At 52.0% G+C, this 17,705-nt stretch overlaps 1 protein-coding gene and 1 pseudogene across 3 annotated transcripts in view; both read left to right on the forward strand.

Annotated features, from left to right (window-relative positions):
- LOC100544252 (protocadherin gamma-C5) overlaps nt 1–17,705 on the forward strand; it is a 194,703-nt gene that overhangs the window by 86,955 nt on the left and 90,043 nt on the right. Inside the window, exon 1 of one of the 2 annotated variants that reach the window (XM_085236618.1) lies at nt 1,677–4,191. The exons of the other annotated variant lie outside the window; for it this stretch is intronic. Coding sequence (XP_085092744.1) covers nt 1,711–4,191 — 2,481 coding nt within the window. The 5' untranslated portion in view covers nt 1,677–1,710. Of the gene's footprint in view, nt 1–1,676; nt 4,192–17,705 lie in introns of those variants that run through there. 2 annotated transcript variants of the gene reach the window in all.
- On the forward strand, nt 1,544–15,208 carry LOC146543305 (protocadherin gamma-A10 pseudogene; annotated as a pseudogene). The gene is made up of 2 exons (XR_014886561.1): nt 1,544–1,670; nt 12,531–15,208. The product of XR_014886561.1 is annotated as a protocadherin gamma-A10 pseudogene (transcript).

Raw genomic sequence — 17,705 nt, forward strand, 5'->3', positions numbered from 1 at the left:
AGAATTGTGTCAGTGCTATTATGCCCTGCAGCAGTGTCCCCATGATGGGATAGCTGGAAGTTTGTTTCTTTCCTTGTAGAAGCAGAAGTCTCATGTAGAGCCAAACGAGCAGCTTGCAGGAAAAGGGTTTTGGAGAACAGAGTCATGGTCTTCTATGGATTCTGAAGTAGTATCGGAAGATGATCAAGCATTCAATATGCTCATAGCCTCTGATATACCTGTGGCATGCTGGCTACTCGGGACCGTGTTACAAACCGGGCAGGAGGGCTTGTGTTCTATCCCCTCATTTACATGTTGGTATCATCCCCTGGAGGTCTGGAGCACAAGGCCTACCCTGTCAGTGGATTCAGGGGAGATCCTGGCTCCTGCACCATAGAATCGCAGAATCGTCGAGGTTGGAGAAGACCTCTACGATCATTCAGTCCTACTGTCGACCTATCAGCAATATTTTCCATGAAATGGTTTCCCTCAGTACAACATCTAAATGTTTCTTGAACGCCTCCACTGATGGTGACTCTGTCCCCTCTCTGGGCAGCCCAGTCCAGCATCTGACTTCTCAGAGGAGTATTTCCTCAAAACTGCATCTCCAATGGCACAACCTTGGGACGATTCAGTCCTATTGCTTGTTACGTGGGAGAAGAGGCTGATTTCCACCTCACCTCAACCTCCCTTAAGGTAGTGTGGAGACTTGCTTACACAACGCAATGTTTGTTCCACACACTGTTCAGTATCTCACTGGAGCCAAAGGGCAGCCATTCTGTTTTTCAAATGAGCCTCAATTCGATTCAAACTGAATGTGCAGTCAGTGTTCCCAGAAATGCACAGTCTGAAATGGACAGGACCATGATGTGTGAACCAGGGAAGCAGACAACCTGTCTAAATTAACCATGGCAGGGAGCAATGGTGTGGTATGGGAACTCGGTTTTGTGTTGCACTTGGATATGCACGGGGCACATGACATCCCTTTCCCATGTTGCATAGAGACCGTGCAGTGGTTGTGTCTAGGCTGTTGACATTGAATCTACAGAAATCTATGCAGACTCCATGACTTGTACAGTGCTGGATAGCCGAGGAAGATTTTCAACCGGAAGAACTGCAAGAAAGGCCATTGGAGTTCCCGAAGGAGAGAGTCCTTGTGCAAAAAAGCGAAGAGACTCAGATGTATTTAATGAAGGAATGAAGATTCTCCCTACTCATTGCTAGAAATAACGAAGTAAAGGGAACATTGTACTTTCGCTGTAATCGTGAAGACCTTGCCAAATAGAAGAAATATGTTTTTTCAGTGTAGAGAATAAAGACTGGAAGAAGCAAAGCGTTATTTCCATGTTCCCGCGTCAGAGGCAGCGGCGGCGCTCGGTGGAGCCGTGCGTGCAGTGCCGGTCGGCGGCTGCGGGCGCCGCTGTTCACCGCGGAGGAGAGGAAGGAGCGGAGCGCTGCAGGCAGCCCCGCCCGCTGCGGCCCGGCTCGCTCGCTCGCTCTGTCGCTGTGTCGGCGTCCGGGCGGGCTGCGAGCGGCCCCGCGGTGCGGAGCGGTGCTGCAGCGAGGCGGAGGGGCGGCGGGAGCGGTGCGGAGCGGACGCCGAGACGGAGGCGGAGGCGGAGGAGAAGGCACGAGAGAAGTGGCAGAAGAAAAATCGGAAGTGGGAGCGGCGCGTAAGCGGCGATCGTGAGGTGGCGGCGGTGTTGCGGTGGCGGCGGGACCGTGCGGGAGATGTGCGCGGCGAGGGAAGGGCGCTGTGGCCGGAGGCAGCGGGCGCTGCTGTGCTGCGTGTTGGTGGCGGCGTGGGAGACGGCGTGGGGGCAGCTGCGCTACTCGGTGCCCGAGGAGCTGCCCAAGGGCTCGTTCGTGGGCGACGTGGCCGAGAACCTGCCGCTGGAGCTGGCGGCGCTGGGCGACCGCGGCGCCCGAGTGGTATCCCAAGGCAGGACGCAGTATTTCGCTCTGCATGCGAGCAGCGGCCACTTGGTGACGGCCGAGAGGATCGACAGGGAGCAGCTGTGCCGTCTGCAGGAGAAATGCGTGCTGCGCTGTGAGCTGATCGTGGAGGGCGAGATGAAGGTTTTTGCAATCGAAGTGGAAATCACAGACATTAACGACAACGCGCCGAGCTTCCGAGAGGGAGAAATTGAACTCAGAATGAGCGAGACGACGGTCCGGGATTCGACGTTTCTTCTGTCTACAGCTCACGATCCGGATGTGGGCACGAATTCCCTGCAGAGCTACACGCTGAGCGGCGACGAGCACTTCTCGCTGTCGGTGCAGGCGGGAGCCGACGGCGAGAAGCGTCCCGAGCTGGTGCTGGCCAAGGCGCTGGACCGGGAGGAGGCGGCGTTTCACGAGCTGCTGCTGAGGGCGAGCGACGGCGGCGAGCCGGCGCGGACGGGCACGGCGCGCATCCGCGTGGCTGTGCTGGACGCCAACGACAACGCGCCCGCGTTCAGCCAGGCAGTGTACACGGTGCGAGTGCCCGAGGACGTGCCCGTGGGCTCCACGCTGCTCAGAGTCACCGCCACCGATCCCGACGACGCTACGAATGGCGACGTGAAATATTCGATAAAGATAGCTACAGAAATGGCAATGGAAATCTTCCACCTAGAACCCGACGCAGGAGCGATCAGGCTGGTGAGGAACCTGGACTTCGAGGAAGGAGAATCCTACGAACTGCTCGTGCAGGCGCAGGATGGCGGTGGCCTTTCTGACAAAGCCAAAGTGATGATTTCGGTGACGGACGTGAACGACAACGCGCCCGAGATTTCGGTGCGGTCGGCGCTGAGCGAGATCTCGGAGGACGCGGCGCCGGGGACGGTGGTGGCCCTGCTGCACGTGCAGGACCGCGACTCGGGCGCCAACGGGGAGGTGCGGTGCAGCCTGGGCGAGAGCGTGCCGTTCCGTCTGGAGCGGGCGCTGGACGACTACTACAGCGTGGTGACGGCGCGGGAGCTGGACCGCGAGCGGGCGTCGGAGTACAACGTGACGGTGCGGGCGGCGGACGGCGGGTCGCCGGCGCTGCGGAGCGGCGCGGTGCTGGCGCTGCGGGTGCTGGACGTGAACGACAACGCGCCGGTGTTCACGGAGGCGCGCTACAGCGCCCGGCTGCCCGAGAACAACGCCGAGGGCGCGCTGGTGCTGACGGTGCGCGCGTGGGACGCGGACTGGGGGCAGAACGCGCGCGTGCGCTACCGGCTGCGGGAGGGGCGGCTGCGGGGCGCGCCGCTGTCGTCGTACGTGTCGGTGCAGGCGGAGACGGGCGCGCTGTACGCGCTGCGCTCCTTCGACTACGAGGAGGTGCGCGAGGTGGAGCTGTGGGTGCGGGCGGAGGACGGCGGCGCGCCGCCGCTGAGCAGCAACGTGTCGGTGCGGCTGCTGATCGCGGACGAGAACGACAACGCGCCGCAGGTGCTGTACCCGCCGGCGGCGGCGCCGGGTCCGGGTCCGGGCTCGAGCTCGGGCTCGGGGTCCGTCGCGGGCGCGTGGAGCTGGGCGGGCGTGGAGCTGGCGCCGCGGTCGGCGGAGCCCGGCGCGCTGGTGGCCAAGGTGGTGGCGGTGGACGCGGACGCGGGGCAGAACGCGTGGCTGTCGTACGAGCTGGCCAAGGCGACGGAGCCGGGGCTGTTCCGCGTGGGGCTGCACAGCGGCGAGGTGCGCACGGCGCGCTCGCCGCTGGCCCGCGACGCGGCCCGGCACAGCCTGGTGGTGGTGGTGAAGGACCGCGGGCGGCCGGCGCTGTCGGCCACGGCCACGCTGACGGTGGTGCTGGCCGAGAGCGTGGCCGAGCTGCTGTCGGAGCTGGGCAGCGCGGCGGCGCCGGCCGAGCCCGCGGGCGGCCTGACGCGCTGGCTGGTGCTGGCCGTGGCGGCCGTGTCGTGCCTCTTCGTCGCCTTGCTGCTGCTGCTGCTGGCGCTGCGCCTGCGCCGCTGGCGCCTTTCGCGGCCGCCTTCGCCGCCTTCGGCCGGCGGCGCCTGGCGCGGCGTCCCGGCCTCGCACTTCGTGGGCATCGACGGCGTCCGCGCCTTCCTGCGCTCCTACTCGCACGACGTGTCGCTCACGGCCGACTCGCGCAAGAGCCAGGCGCGCTGCGCGGCCGGCAGCTGCTGCGACACGCTCCCGGCCCGGCCGCCGCCCGACGAGGCCGCGCCGCTGCGCGGGGAAGACGCTGCCGCGCACCTCGCTGCCGAGCCCGACGCCCTCACGGTGAGTGCTGCGACCGCGCCGCCTCCCGACTCCCATCCTCCCTGCTCGCCTCTCACTCGGGTCGTTCACTCTCTGCCGTATCGTGTTTCCCCTCCCCGCTCCCCTTGTTTGTGTGGCTTTTTGCAGTGCAAGTCTTGTTTTCATATTCCGAAATTCAGCCATCTTTTGTCCTGACGTCCTCAGTATGCACAGACTTTTGGTCCTGCTATCCCCTGTACAAGCCAGAGATGATTTCTTTCTCTGCCTAAAGAACGACTTTATTTTTATGTCGAATTCGATATGAATATACACTTCCTTTTTCTATCAGTGCGTTTGATCGTCGCTGTTTGTGCTGAATTGACTGTGCAAATCCTGCTTTGGCCATATCAGTTTGCCTGTTTTCACAATGAAACACAATCTTTACAGCTAGTATTGTTTGTCAGTTCCTTTGGGATGCCGTTTGTGAATGGCTTGTGAGGAAAACGGGGGATGTGTTTTGCTTTTTCTCCCTCTGTCCTCGCTTGCCTCTTTCTCGGAGTTTTGCCTCTGTGCCGTCTCGCGTTTCCCCTCTCCGCCCCAGGGTTCTTTTGTTTGTGTGGCTGTTGGCAGTACAAGTCTTCTCCTCTATTCGCTGATTCTTGACGATCCCAGTATGCAGGACTTTTGGCTCTTCCATCCCCTATTTACCCAGAGGTTGTTTCTGTTTCTGCCTGAAGAACGACTTTGGGTTTATTTTATTATTATTATTATTATATTATTATTATTATTATATTATTATTACTCCCTCCCTCTACGCTCGCCTTTCCGTTTGGATTGACCTTCCCTGGTATCACGTCTCCCCTCCCCGCTCTAGTCTCCTTTGTTTTTGACGAGGCTGATGGCAGTCCATGTCTCTTTTTTGTCTTCTACTATCGTTGGTTCAGGTGTTCAGTCTTATCTCCTATAATTTTCAGAGTGTTGTTGCTCTCTCTTTTGTACAGGGTGGCCAGTGTTATTCTTTCCAAGACTTGCTGTGTTTGCACTTTCTCTGCCTTCTTTCTCTTCTTGCCCTTTCACCCTCTCTGAGCTACACCCAAGTGTAACGACTCACTCTTCAGATTAAACTCTATGCATAGTAGATTCCTTATCTCAAATACCTCGTTAGTTGAAGCTCTTTCCCCTCCTATTGTCTTTGTCTATTTCACTGTCAGTTTATCATGTGTTAGTATTGACAAGTCAAACGCTATCGCTTTGACGTCGTTCATTTTTTTGAACGAACTTTTCATTACGTGCACTGGCAGTTAAAATCATTCCGTATCTGTAGAGAGAGATCAGTTAATTTTTTCTTTTAATGTTTGTGGAGTGATGCTGTGGCTCCCATATCAGTGTTATATATAATGGCTAGAATATCTCTTACAATTGTCCTACTGGGTTTTAATGAGCCCCGTTGTATTGAAGCTGCTTTCCCTTCTTTCTGTTTTCCCTTATTTCTGTTGATGCATCATGATGTGTGGAGCACATAATTCCTTTGTCTGCTTATGTGCAATCGTTCTCATGCCCCTGTTGGAGAAACCATCTGTGCAATTGGTTCTTCAGTATTGTCTGGTAGCTGATAGGATAATACACAGGTAGAACAGTTGTGAGTGCTTGGGGTGTTTGCTTTGATGTGAATGTTTGTTTTGTTGTGAATGGCTTTAGGGTGCTGTGTGAAAGGCTCAAAGACAACATCTGGGATGTAGTTTTCAAATTTCCTGTCTTAGACTTATGAAAGATAGATCTGACACATGGAATGGCAGCTGCAACTGTATTGCAGGATCCAGACTTCAGCTTTTTGCTGTTTTGTCTTCCTACGGAAAGATTGACATCTGGTGGTTGACGTGTTGGAGAGTGGTTTCCTTGTTACGTTGCCTTTTCTGTTTGTCCTTGTCCAAATTACTGTGCTTATCCTTTCCTCCTTTACAGCTTATTCCTTATCCTATCTTCACCTAGCCGTAGCAGCAATGCATTTGACTCACTCTTTGGATGGGAGTAAAGGAGAATAGAATTGTCAGTTCACAGATTTGGTTAGTTGAAAATGGTTTTGTAAATCTCATGTTTGGTCATCGAGTTGTCAATTTGTCTGTGAAATTTAAGCAATAGGATGCTGTACTTATGGCATTGATACTGTGCACATGGATAGAAGTCTCCCTTCATTTCCCATTTTTGATGTAACAGTGGGATTTTGTTAGCAGCATTACCATTGGAGTTCTCATCTTTCTTTTCTTACGTCCTTATTGTTGGCCAGCCGTAAGTATGATATCTGTGTAAAATCAAGGCAGATATGAAATAGTTCAGCTTGCTTTTCTTGTACCTGTGTAGAGAGAAGATGTTCTTGTTCCTTCTGTTTCTACCTTGTTTGGGATTTTTAATTAGTGAATGTATTGTTTGCTGTTTTTCTATTTTTCCTTAATCTTGCCAGCAATTGCCTATTTGTGTGACTTGAAACTGACCATAGAATGGGAGAGCCATGGAATGGTTTGTGTTGGAAGAGACCTTTATGATCATGTAGTTCATCTAGTTCTAATCTCTCTGCTACATGTAGGGATGCCTCCCTCTAGACCTGGTTGCTCACAGCCCCATCCAGCCTGGCCTTGAATGTCTCCAGGGAGAGAACATCCATAATCTCTCTGGGCATTCAATTCCAGTGTCTCACAACCCTCACAGTAAAGAATTTCTTCCTAATATCTAGTCTAAATCTACTGCTTGCAGTTTAAAGCCATTTCTCATCATCCTATTGCTACATGCCCTCATAAAATGTCCCTCCCCAGCTTTCCTGTGGGCCCTTTCATGTAATGGAAGGCTGCTATAAGGTCCCCATTTTCTCCCCTTTTCCAGGCTGAAGAGCCCCAGCTCTGTCAGCCTGCCCTCATAGGGGAAGTCCTCCATCTCTCTGATCATCTTTGTGTCACTCCTCTGGACCTGCTCCAACACCTCCATGTCCTTCTTGTGTTGGGGAACACAGAACTGGATGCAGTACTCCGGGTGGGGCCTCAGAAGGGCAGTATAGGGGGGCAGAATCACCTCCCTCAACCTGCTGGTCACTCTTTTCTTGATGCAGTCCAGGATAGCCTTGGCCTTCTGGGCTGCAAGTGCACATTGCAGGTTCATCATGTTGCATCTTTCATTAACTGACACCCCCAAATCCTTCTCCTCTGGGCTGCTCTCAGGCCTTTCTCCACCCAACATTTCTCTATGCTTGGGATTGCCCCAACCCAGGCAAAGCATTTGGCCTTGTTGAACTTCATGAGGTTGGCATGGTTCCCCTCTCAAGCCTGTCTGGGTGCCTCTGGATGGCATCCCTTCCTTCTAGGATGTCAATTGCACCACTCAGCTTGGTGTCATCTGTAAAGTAGCTGAGGTTTCACTCAATCTCGCTGTCCATGTCATCTACAAAGATATGGAATAACACCAGTCCCAGCCTCAGTTCCTGAGGAATGCTGCTCATCACCGATCTCCACATGGACACTGAGCTGTTGACCGTGGCTCTCTGAATGTGACTGTCCAGCCAATTCCTTATCCAGTGAGTGAGTGACTTCATCACTTCATTAGGTTTCATTTTCTTGATATTCTTATTTCAAGAACTAATGCTGGGAGTTCCGTATGGCTGATAGCCCTCAAAGTGGAGAAGATTTTTTACAGCTGTGGGACTTGGGGGTGTAGTGTCCATACATAGCTCGAATGTTTTTAGATGTCAATATGTTTGTATACTTACCTGTGTAGTTTTGTCAGGGCACTGGTTCAATTTCTTTTCAGGTGCCTAGGCCTGTGCCATTTACGTTACCATCATGGTATCCCTGTCCTTGTAAGCAAAAATAATAAAGGTGTTGAATGAGTCCCTTTGTATAGAATAATTCCTTAATATTATAATGTTTTTTATAATTCCTCTGGATAATCTCATTTATCCTTCTCTATCTCCCTGTATCCTCATGATATGGTGTTACTTCATAAGCATCGTTAGGTAGTCATGACTTTATTTTCTTGAAGGATGTTTGCCCCATTTCTGGACAGTGCTTTTGCATTTGGGAATTGCAGGATCCAGACTTCAAGATTTTGTTGCCTGTTCTTCCTATAGAGAGAAGATTAACATCTGGTGGTTGACAGGTTGGAGAGTGATTTTGGGTATTGTCCTGGAGGAAATCGTTCCTTCCTTCCTGTGACAAACATCTCATTCACCCAAAGATAGAAAATTGTGTTTGAGGAGAAAGGAAGCAGGAGGTGAAAGTGTGTGATGTACCATTTCTCAACAGCTTTAACTTGAAGAAAAAAATAAATAAATAAATAAATAAAGAGAAGGGGCTAAAACCTTTCATTCCATTATTTCTGCATGCTTCCAATAGTGAGCCTGCTTTGATAGACAACCAAAACTTTCTACTCTTTCATGTTCAGACATCTTCCTGGCTGGGTTTATGCTTCATGTCTAGGGTGAGATTTTCTTAAAATGGAACATGAATTATCCCACATATAAATCCTGTTTCCCATTTAAACTCTTCTCAGCCTTTCTGCTCGATGATCTGTTGAGGGATGACCATGTTGCAGATGGGACTCTGTGGAAATTGTGTGTGGGTAACTGGTGCTTTGATGCTGTTTGTTATCAACAAATACTAAAGGCAATGGTAAAAAGTGTATTTGGCAATGACTGGGGGATGGTGTAGATAAAGAGCTTGTGCAGGAAGGAGAAATGTTTGAATGCAAAACTTTCAAGTGTGGAGAAGTCTTTTCTAGCACACGAATGCAGTGACAGCATCCCTCGTGTGGGTTTATCATGTGGATTTCCTGTTGAATAATACTTGGTGTGTTGGAAGAGTGATGTCTGATGAAGGATAGTGACGTTCTTCCCTTCTGTACTTCTCACTACTTGGCCTTGTTTATTATCAAGATTGATCTGGGCCTCAGAGGAGGAGGACTTGAATCTACTTAAGTTTCCCTGAATTGTCACTGAATGAAATGCTCTCACCAGTGGCTTACATACAGGTAAAATTTGGATGAGTCCATGGAGCACGTAAAGGGTGGTGAGTGGCTTGGATTTGAATGTGGAAAGCAGGTTGGTCAGCAGTGACATTGTGTGGACAGTGGATTGATTTCATAGTAGGTGGCAAGGACTTCAGCATCTCTGCACATTTTTATCTTGTTCTCGTTGTTTTGAATAGTAGTGGTAGTCTTCCAATGAACAAAGATCTTCAAATAACTGTGCGTATAGAGTGATGATGATTACCTGCAACATAGTATGTTTCTTGTGTGAAAACCTGTTAATCCATCGACGTAGAGCTATAACGTGACATAGAGTATCTTCTTAGCTTAAAAATCCCCCTTTTCAAGGGATTTGTTCCCAGTGTTTGTGTGGTTTGTGTTTCCCATTTCTGGATTGGGATTTTGCACTTGGAAATGGCATGGTTGTATTGCAAGATGTCCTTCCTCCTTTGTCAAGGTCTCAGCCATCTGAGTTCAGAAGTTTCCATCTAATGAAACTGAAACAGAATCCCTCAAAATTTTTTTGAAATAGCTGGGAAAGATTCTTACGTTGACACTTCTACATTTAAGGTTTTGTTTTCATTCAAGGTGAGGAGGATGCATAGCAAGATACTTTGTGAACCTGATGACTTTTTCTAAAGATGTCATCCACAGGTAGTACAGAGGATGACATGGAGGCACTACATGCAGGTTAAGTCCTCAGTGAATTCCCCATGCTCTGGACAAATGCTGCTGCTTGTAGAGAAGACTGTGACACTTGTGTTCCTCTTGATTATTTCCTTTCTATTTGAGGGACTGTATCTACACCTAGACTTTTGTCTACATAGAAGGAGTTTGTTGTTACTGTTGTTTGTTTATTTATATTTGCTTTATTTTATTTTATATCTGTTGTTCACGTAAGCCACTATCTGGGTATTTCAGAAGAGTTACAGATGGTGTGGGAGACTGGGGATGTGTTGGCACTTCTGTGTTCTGTACCGTTTTGATGTGTAATGTAAACCTTAAAAGACTGTACGATTTTGGATTTGTGTGAATGAGGGAGAGGTTTCAATACAGACTTTGAACGTTCACAGCTGTCAAGGCTAAGGCTTTGATATATTTCTTGATCAGCTAAATGTCGGTGAATGGAATGCACTTGCCATTGCGAGAGAGAACCGTAGAAATGCGGACACTGTCCATGATGCTGACAATGTGCGTGATGGTGGAGTGCTGAGATGAAAACCCAGTTTATAGCAAAGAAAGTTGGTATGTTAACGTGCCTTTGTTTGGGCAGCGGTATGCATTTGTTGCTGATGCCAAGGCTGCTCTATTTCTGCTATGATCTTGATTATCCTGTCCTTAGAGGCTGTGATGCTTTCCTGAGAATCAAAAGTATATGGCAAAAGCTGGAGACACAGATGAGGTCTGTGGAGGGAGATGAAAGAGTGCTTTGGGTAGGAATGTCATTTATGAAGACAAAGGGGAAGAGGAGCAGAAGAATGGTGTGGTGGCAGATGTCCTCTGCAAATGCAAGACCTGAGCTGAAACAGATCCAAGTGAATAACCTCATCATACAACTGCATGCAGATCTGCATGCATATCTACTGCTGGACTCTGTTGCCTTCATACCAAAAATGCACGGTGGTTTCTTCTAGTGTATGAGTTGGTGCCTTGTTGGAAATGTAGGTGAACTGAGAGCAAGACTGGGAGCTTCAACTGTTCTGGACACCAGGTCTACAGCTACTGTGGGGAAAACCAATCATTCAAGACTGTCCAGAGGAATGGCAGAGATGATTTCTGCTTCACTTCGGCATAGATGCTTATTTCCTTGCTTGCTTTAGTTATCCATTGGGCACCCAGTGGACGTGCCATGCAACCTGAGTTTCTTCTTCAGTTTTACCTATGACGTATTTTCCAATGATACTGGAAAAGTCTCCTGTGTATTTGTTACCTGTGAAAAACCTTAACTACTTAATGCTTGTACGATAGGAACTGATCAGTGGAGACAGTGCAGAATGGCGTACTCCATGGTGGGGGTTTGAGGTAGGATGTGGGAAGCTACTGTCTGATCAAGGCACCCTAACAAGAGGAGGTATGATTTTGGAACTTGGATCCCTGCAGGGTGTGAGTGGGAAATTCCATTTGCCAAGTGGGATATCAAAACAACATTGTGAATTTAAAATGGAATGTAGCAGTTCATCAGAAGTGCTCATTTGAAATGTAGGAAACCCTCAAGAAAATCTGTGATAAACATGGTACAGATTGTGCTTCTGCAGTACATAGTTACAGGTGAAACTAAAATGGATTATACTTCACGAAGGACAGCATTTCCAATTTGTTTTCTCATGAGTTGAAAATAGCAAATACAAAATGGTATTGTCTCTGGTAATGACTACTCTGAAGAAAAGGAAGCATGAACTTCGATTTTCCAAGAAGATGAGGACACAAGGGAACGAAATGCAGACAATACCATTGGCTTCCATGCTCTGTGGAAGGATTGTGGTGTGGGTGCACAGACAACTGAGAGTGCTAAGGGAAGCTGCTGGTTAATTGGAGCACCTTGGTAGAGAGAAATGATTGGTTTGGGATCTTATCTTCCTGTGGTAGTTGGACATATGAACGAGGTTCAGTATCCCGAGCAGGATGGATCCCGGGAAACACCATCATGTAGAAAACCAATATGGAAATGAAAAGACCGAGTTATTAGTGCATGCAGAATATTAACAGCTGAACGGAGGATACAAAGGAAAATGTACGTCAGGAAGGACAGAAAAAACAATCACTGCAATGCTGGTGGAGAAGGTAATAATGCAATAATGAGATATGAGTCATGAGAACGACATGGAGATGCAATGCAAGACGACAACACATCCAAAACACCAGAAAGAAAGAGAAGCCCAGAGGAGCTCTATGCTATCTCTGAGATCATGAGCAACATGAAGAACAGAAACGAACACATAGTGACCGGCAAGAGAAGAATGACTGCAAAAAACGAAATGCTCACTGTCTTAACGAATTGCATAGAAAGTGCAGCGTGCGGCGGTTGTGCGGTGGCGGGGGTTCCCGCGGCAGAAGCAGCGGCGGCGCTCGGTGGAGCCGTGCGTGCAGTGCCGGTCGGCGGCTGCGGGCGCCGCTGTTCACCGCGGAGGAGAGGAAGGAGCGGAGCGCTGCAGGCAGCCCCGCCCGCTGCGGCCCGGCTCGCTCGCTCGCTCTGTCGCTGTGTCGGCGTCCGGGCGGGCTGCGAGCGGCCCCGCGGTGCGGAGCGGTGCTGCAGCGAGGCGGAGGTGCGGCGGGAGCGGTGCGGAGCGGACGCCGAGACGGAGCCGAAGAAGAAGGAAAGGGAGAAGAGGAAGCAGAGCTCGGAGTGAGAGCGGCGCGTAAGCGGCGATCGTGAGGTGGCGGCGGTGTTGCCGTGCGGGAGATGTGCGCGGCGAGAGAAGGGCGCTGTGGCCGGAGGCAGCGGGCGCTGCTGTGCTGCGTGTTGGTGGCGGCGTGGGAGGCGGCGTGGGGGCAGCTGCGCTACTCGGTGCCCGAGGAGCTGCCCAAGGGCTCGTTTGTGGGCGACGTGGCTGAGGACCTGGCGCTGGAGCTGGCGGCTCTGGGGGGCCGCGGCGCCCGAGTGGTGTCCCAAGGCAGGACGCAGTATTTCGCTCTGCATGCGAGCAGCGGCCACTTGGTGACCGCCGAGAGGATCGATAGGGAGCAGCTGTGCGAGAGCGAACCACAATGCGTGCTGCGCTGTGAGCTGATCGTGGAGGGCGAGATGAAGGTTTATGCAATCGAAGTAGAAATCACAGACATTAACGACAACGCACCCAGATTTCGTGAGGAAGAAGTGGAGTTGAGAATGGGCGAGGCGATAACACCTGGGTCCCGGTTTCCATTACGTGTCGCTCACGACCCGGACGTGGGTGTGAACTCCCTGCAGAGCTACGCGCTGAGCGGCGACGAGCACTTCTCGCTGTCGGTGCAGGCGGGAGCCGACGGCGAGAAGCGTCCCGAGCTGGTGCTGGCCAAGGCGCTGGACCGGGAGGAGGCGGCGTTTCACGAGCTGCTGCTGAGGGCGAGCGACGGCGGCGAGCCTGCGCGGACGGGCACGGCGCGCATCCGCGTGGCTGTGCTGGACGCCAACGACAACGCGCCCGCGTTCAGCCAGGCGGTGTACACGGTGCGAGTGCCCGAGGACGTGCCCGTGGGCTCCACGCTGCTCAGCGTCACCGCCACCGATCCCGACGAAGGAACAAACGGCGAAGTGCAGTATTCACTGAATAAAATTACTGACAAAGCTTTGATGATTTTCCAACTTGACCGTTACACGGGGGCGATTAAGTTGATGAAGAACGTTGACTTCGAGGAAGCCCAGTCTTATGAACTCGAAATACAGGCTAGGGACGGAGGAGAACTTTTCGACACGGCGAAAGTGTCGATCTCGGTGACGGACGTGAACGACAACGCGCCCGAGATTTCGGTGCGGTCGGCGCTGAGCGAGATCTCGGAGGACGCGGCGCCGGGGACGGTGGTGGCCCTGCTGCACGTGCAGGACCGCGACTCGGGCGCCAACGGGGAGGTGCGGTGCAGCCTGGGCGAGAGCGTGCCGTTCCGTCTGGAGCGGGCGCTGGACGACTACTACAGCGTGGTGACGGCGCGGGAGCTGGACCGCGAGCGGGCGTCGGAGTACAACGTGACGGTGCGGGCGGCGGACGGCGGGTCGCCGGCGCTGCGGAGCGGCGCGGTGCTGGCGCTGCGGGTGCTGGACGTGAACGACAACGCGCCGGTGTTCGCGGAGGCGCGCTACAGCGCCCGGCTGCCCGAGAACAACGCCGAGGGCGCGCTGGTGCTGACGGTGCGCGCGTGGGACGCGGACTGGGGGCAGAACGCGCGCGTGCGCTACCGGCTGCGGGAGGGGCGGCTGCGGGGCGCGCCGCTGTCGTCGTACGTGTCGGTGCAGGCGGAGACGGGCGCGCTGTACGCGCTGCGCTCCTTCGACTACGAGGAGGTGCGCGAGGTGGAGCTGTGGGTGCGGGCGGAGGACGGCGGCGCGCCGCCGCTGAGCAGCAACGTGTCGGTGCGGCTGCTGATCGCGGACGAGAACGACAACGCGCCGCAGGTGCTGTACCCGCCGGCGGCGGCGGCGGCGGCGGCGCCGGGTCCGGGCTCGGGCTCGGGGTCCGTCGCGGGCGCGTGGAGCTGGGCGGGCGTGGAGCTGGCGCCGCGGTCGGCGGAGCCCGGCGCGCTGGTGGCCAAGGTGGTGGCGGTGGACGCGGACGCGGGGCAGAACGCGTGGCTGTCGTACGAGCTGGCCAAGGCGACGGAGCCGGGGCTGTTCCGCGTGGGGCTGCACAGCGGCGAAGTGCGCACGGCGCGCTCGCCGCTGGCCCGCGACGCGGCCCGGCACAGCCTGGTGGTGGTGGTGAAGGACCGCGGGCGGCCGGCGCTGTCGGCCACGGCCACGCTGACGGTGGTGCTGGCCGAGAGCGTGGCCGAGCTGCTGTCGGAGCTGGGCAGCGCGGCGGCGCCGGCCGAGCCCGCGGGCGGCCTGACGCGCTGGCTGGTGCTGGCCGTGGCGGCCGTGTCGTGCCTCTTCGTCGCCTTGCTGCTGCTGCTGCTGGCGCTGCGCCTGCGCCGCTGGCGCCTTTCGCGGCCGCCTTCGCCGCCTTCGGCCGGCGGAGCCTGGCGCGGCGTCCCGGCCTCGCACTTCGTGGGCATCGACGGCGTCCGCGCCTTCCTGCGCTCCTACTCGCACGACGTGTCGCTCACGGCCGACTCGCGCAAGAGCCAGGCGCGCTGCGCGGCCGGCAGCTGCTGCGACACGCTCCCGGCCCGGCCGCCGCCCGACGAGGCCGCGCCGCTGCGCGGGGAAGACGCTGCCGCGCACCTCGCCGCCGAGCCCGACGCCCTCACGGTGAGTGCTCTGACCGCGCCGCCTCCCGACTCCCTCCCTCTCTCCTCACTTGCCTCTTTCTCGAAGTTTTGCCTCTGTGCCATCTCGCGTTTCCCCTCCCCTCCCCTGAGTTTCTTATTTTGTGTGGCTGTTGGCAGTACAAGTCTCCTCCTCTAATCGCTGAAGTCAACTCGCCTTTACTCTTGATGTTCTCAGTATGCATAGACTTTTGGCCCTTCCATCCCCAATTTACCCAGAGGTTGTTTCTGTTTCTGCCTGAAGAATGACTTTGGGTTTATTTGGAATTCAGTATCAATATACATTTCTCATTTCTTGCAGTGTGTTTGATCATTATTGAGTATACTGAATTGAATGTTCAAATCTTCGTTTGGGGACATCAGTTTGCCTGTTTTCACAGTGAAACAGCATCTTTACAGCTGGTAGTTTTTGTCAGTTGCTTTGGAATCCTGTGTGTGAGTGGCTTGTGGGGAAAACGAGGATGTGTTTTATTGTTTCTCAGTCTTTTATCAATACCCTGATGACCTGATAACAATAGATCTAGGCGTGTCTTTGCTTCTATGGTATTGGGAAATCGGGATTTTATCACTTTCATGTCCATTTTTAAAATGTTTTTTGCGGATCCAAGAGTGCTCACTGCAATGACAGTGCTGTTTGATTCAGAATTTTTGCATTGTTTCTTTTTGAATGCTGAAGGCGGATCCCAGTGTAGTTGATAATACATTCAAGACTGGAATACCACTTATCTGTGTTCAGTGTGTGAGCTGTTTGCATTCTTTCTTTGAATGTTTGAATTTGTTACAAGGAAGAATTTTATATTCTTAGGTTTCTGTGAAATAACTGCTGAATGAAGCGATGTTCATGGTCAGTTTAGAGCCAAATGCTGTTACAGTTGATCGTGCAACTGAAGTGTGTGAGTGTTGGGAGAAGGTGAGAGGCTGGTATTGAACTTAAGAAATAGATAGATAGTGTGCTTTTGAGATGGATACATTTTGATTTCATAGCTGATGCAAAGCTCTGTGCTGTTTCCACTACCATCCTCATTTGTCTGTCATTAGAGGCAACGACAGTAGCCTAGAAGTGAGTTCATCAAAATTGCATGTGGAATAATTCAGTAGAGCTAAAAGTTCCTACACTGTGATTTTCATGTCTTCAGGCCTGTACTTCCTGAATGGTTGTGGTTCATGATTTCTATTTCTGTCCAATGCTCTTACGCTGCGAAATAAGAGTGTTGTGTTACAGGAAATTCTTCCTTCCTTTCACAAGGTCTCAATCAGCTGTAGACAACTTTTTCTCTGTGGAGCAAAAGGCAGAAGAAGATTAGAGAGGGTGTCTTGTAGATTATCAGAAGAATTACCTTCTGAAACAGGCCAACAAGGAGAGACTTCAACTTACGATTTCTTTGTTTCTGTGTGCTTCCTACCATGAATTTGTTTTGACTGCCACGATATACTTTGCATTGCTGTCAGTTTTGAATAACTTCCCAATTGCACGTGTGCTGGGTGTGATGGGTGCATGGTCTTGAAACAGGAGATTATTGGCCCTGTGTATAATTTCTGCTTTCCACTTAAACTTTTGTCATCCTCTCTGCATGATGATATGTTGAGGGTGAGAATGTCCTTGTATGCACCCCTGTCATGGTATTTGTACACATAGTAGAGTAACAGGTGGAACTACTGGTCCTTTGAAGCTGTTTGTGTTCAGCAAACATGAAATATAAATTTAGGAGTATCATTTGGAAATGGCTTGAGGATGTTGCATCTGAAGAACTTGTGGAGGAAAGTGGTTTGTTTGAACCTTGACCTTACGGGAATGGAGCAGACTACGTTAGAAGGCAACTGGCAGGATAAGAGCCACCTTGTGGGTTCATCACCTGTCTGTTTTTCTTTGTTTGTTGTTGAAGGTTAAACAAGTGTACAGTGTGGAAGAGAGGCCTCAGTGAAGTGAGTGACCTGACTTGCATGTTTACAGCTCTCAGGCAAAGGACTTGGATACGCTTATGTTTCCTTCAGCTGTCACTGAATGACATGCTCTTGCTAGGAGCTGACAGACTGCTTCATGTTGTGTGTCTCCTTGGTGCAAGTGAAGGTTGTGAATGCAGAGCAAGGATGGTGAGTGGCTGGATTTGAATGTGGACAGAAGGTGTGTCAGCGGTGATGTTGTGTGGACAATGGTTTGGATTTGTGGTTAGTGCCTACATCTGTAGTATGTATGAACCATTTTTTCCCAGTTTCAATGTCTTGCATGGTAATGGTAGTTCTGTGATGATAAAATTTGTTTCTGTATGTTGAATGCATATCTCTAATGGCTTATAAATCCTGTGTGAAACCTCTCACGTATCTAGACGTGACATCATGATGTAGAGTTTGTTCATAGCTGTATTTCTGTTTGTAGGCCTTCTTCCCACGGTGGCTTTGTTCCCTATTTCTCATGTTCTGGACAAAGTGTATGTATTTGAAGATGATAAGGCTGTATTTTCAAATGTCCTGGCCTTCCTTGAGCCAGTCTTAAGAAACACAGAAAGTCAGAATGTTATGTGTGGCATCAAGACTGAATCCCTCATTCTACGGTTGGTAAGTGTTAGAGCAGTTTGGTTAGGTTGAGGCTGGACTTGATGATTTTGGAGGTCTTTTCCAACCTGAGCAATTTTGATTCGATGGATTCCTGAAAT

This window comes from Meleagris gallopavo, chromosome 15, assembly GCF_905368555.1.
Source record: "Meleagris gallopavo chromosome 15, MGAL_WU_HG_1.1, whole genome shotgun sequence".
Taxonomy (NCBI): domain Eukaryota; kingdom Metazoa; phylum Chordata; class Aves; order Galliformes; family Phasianidae; genus Meleagris; species Meleagris gallopavo.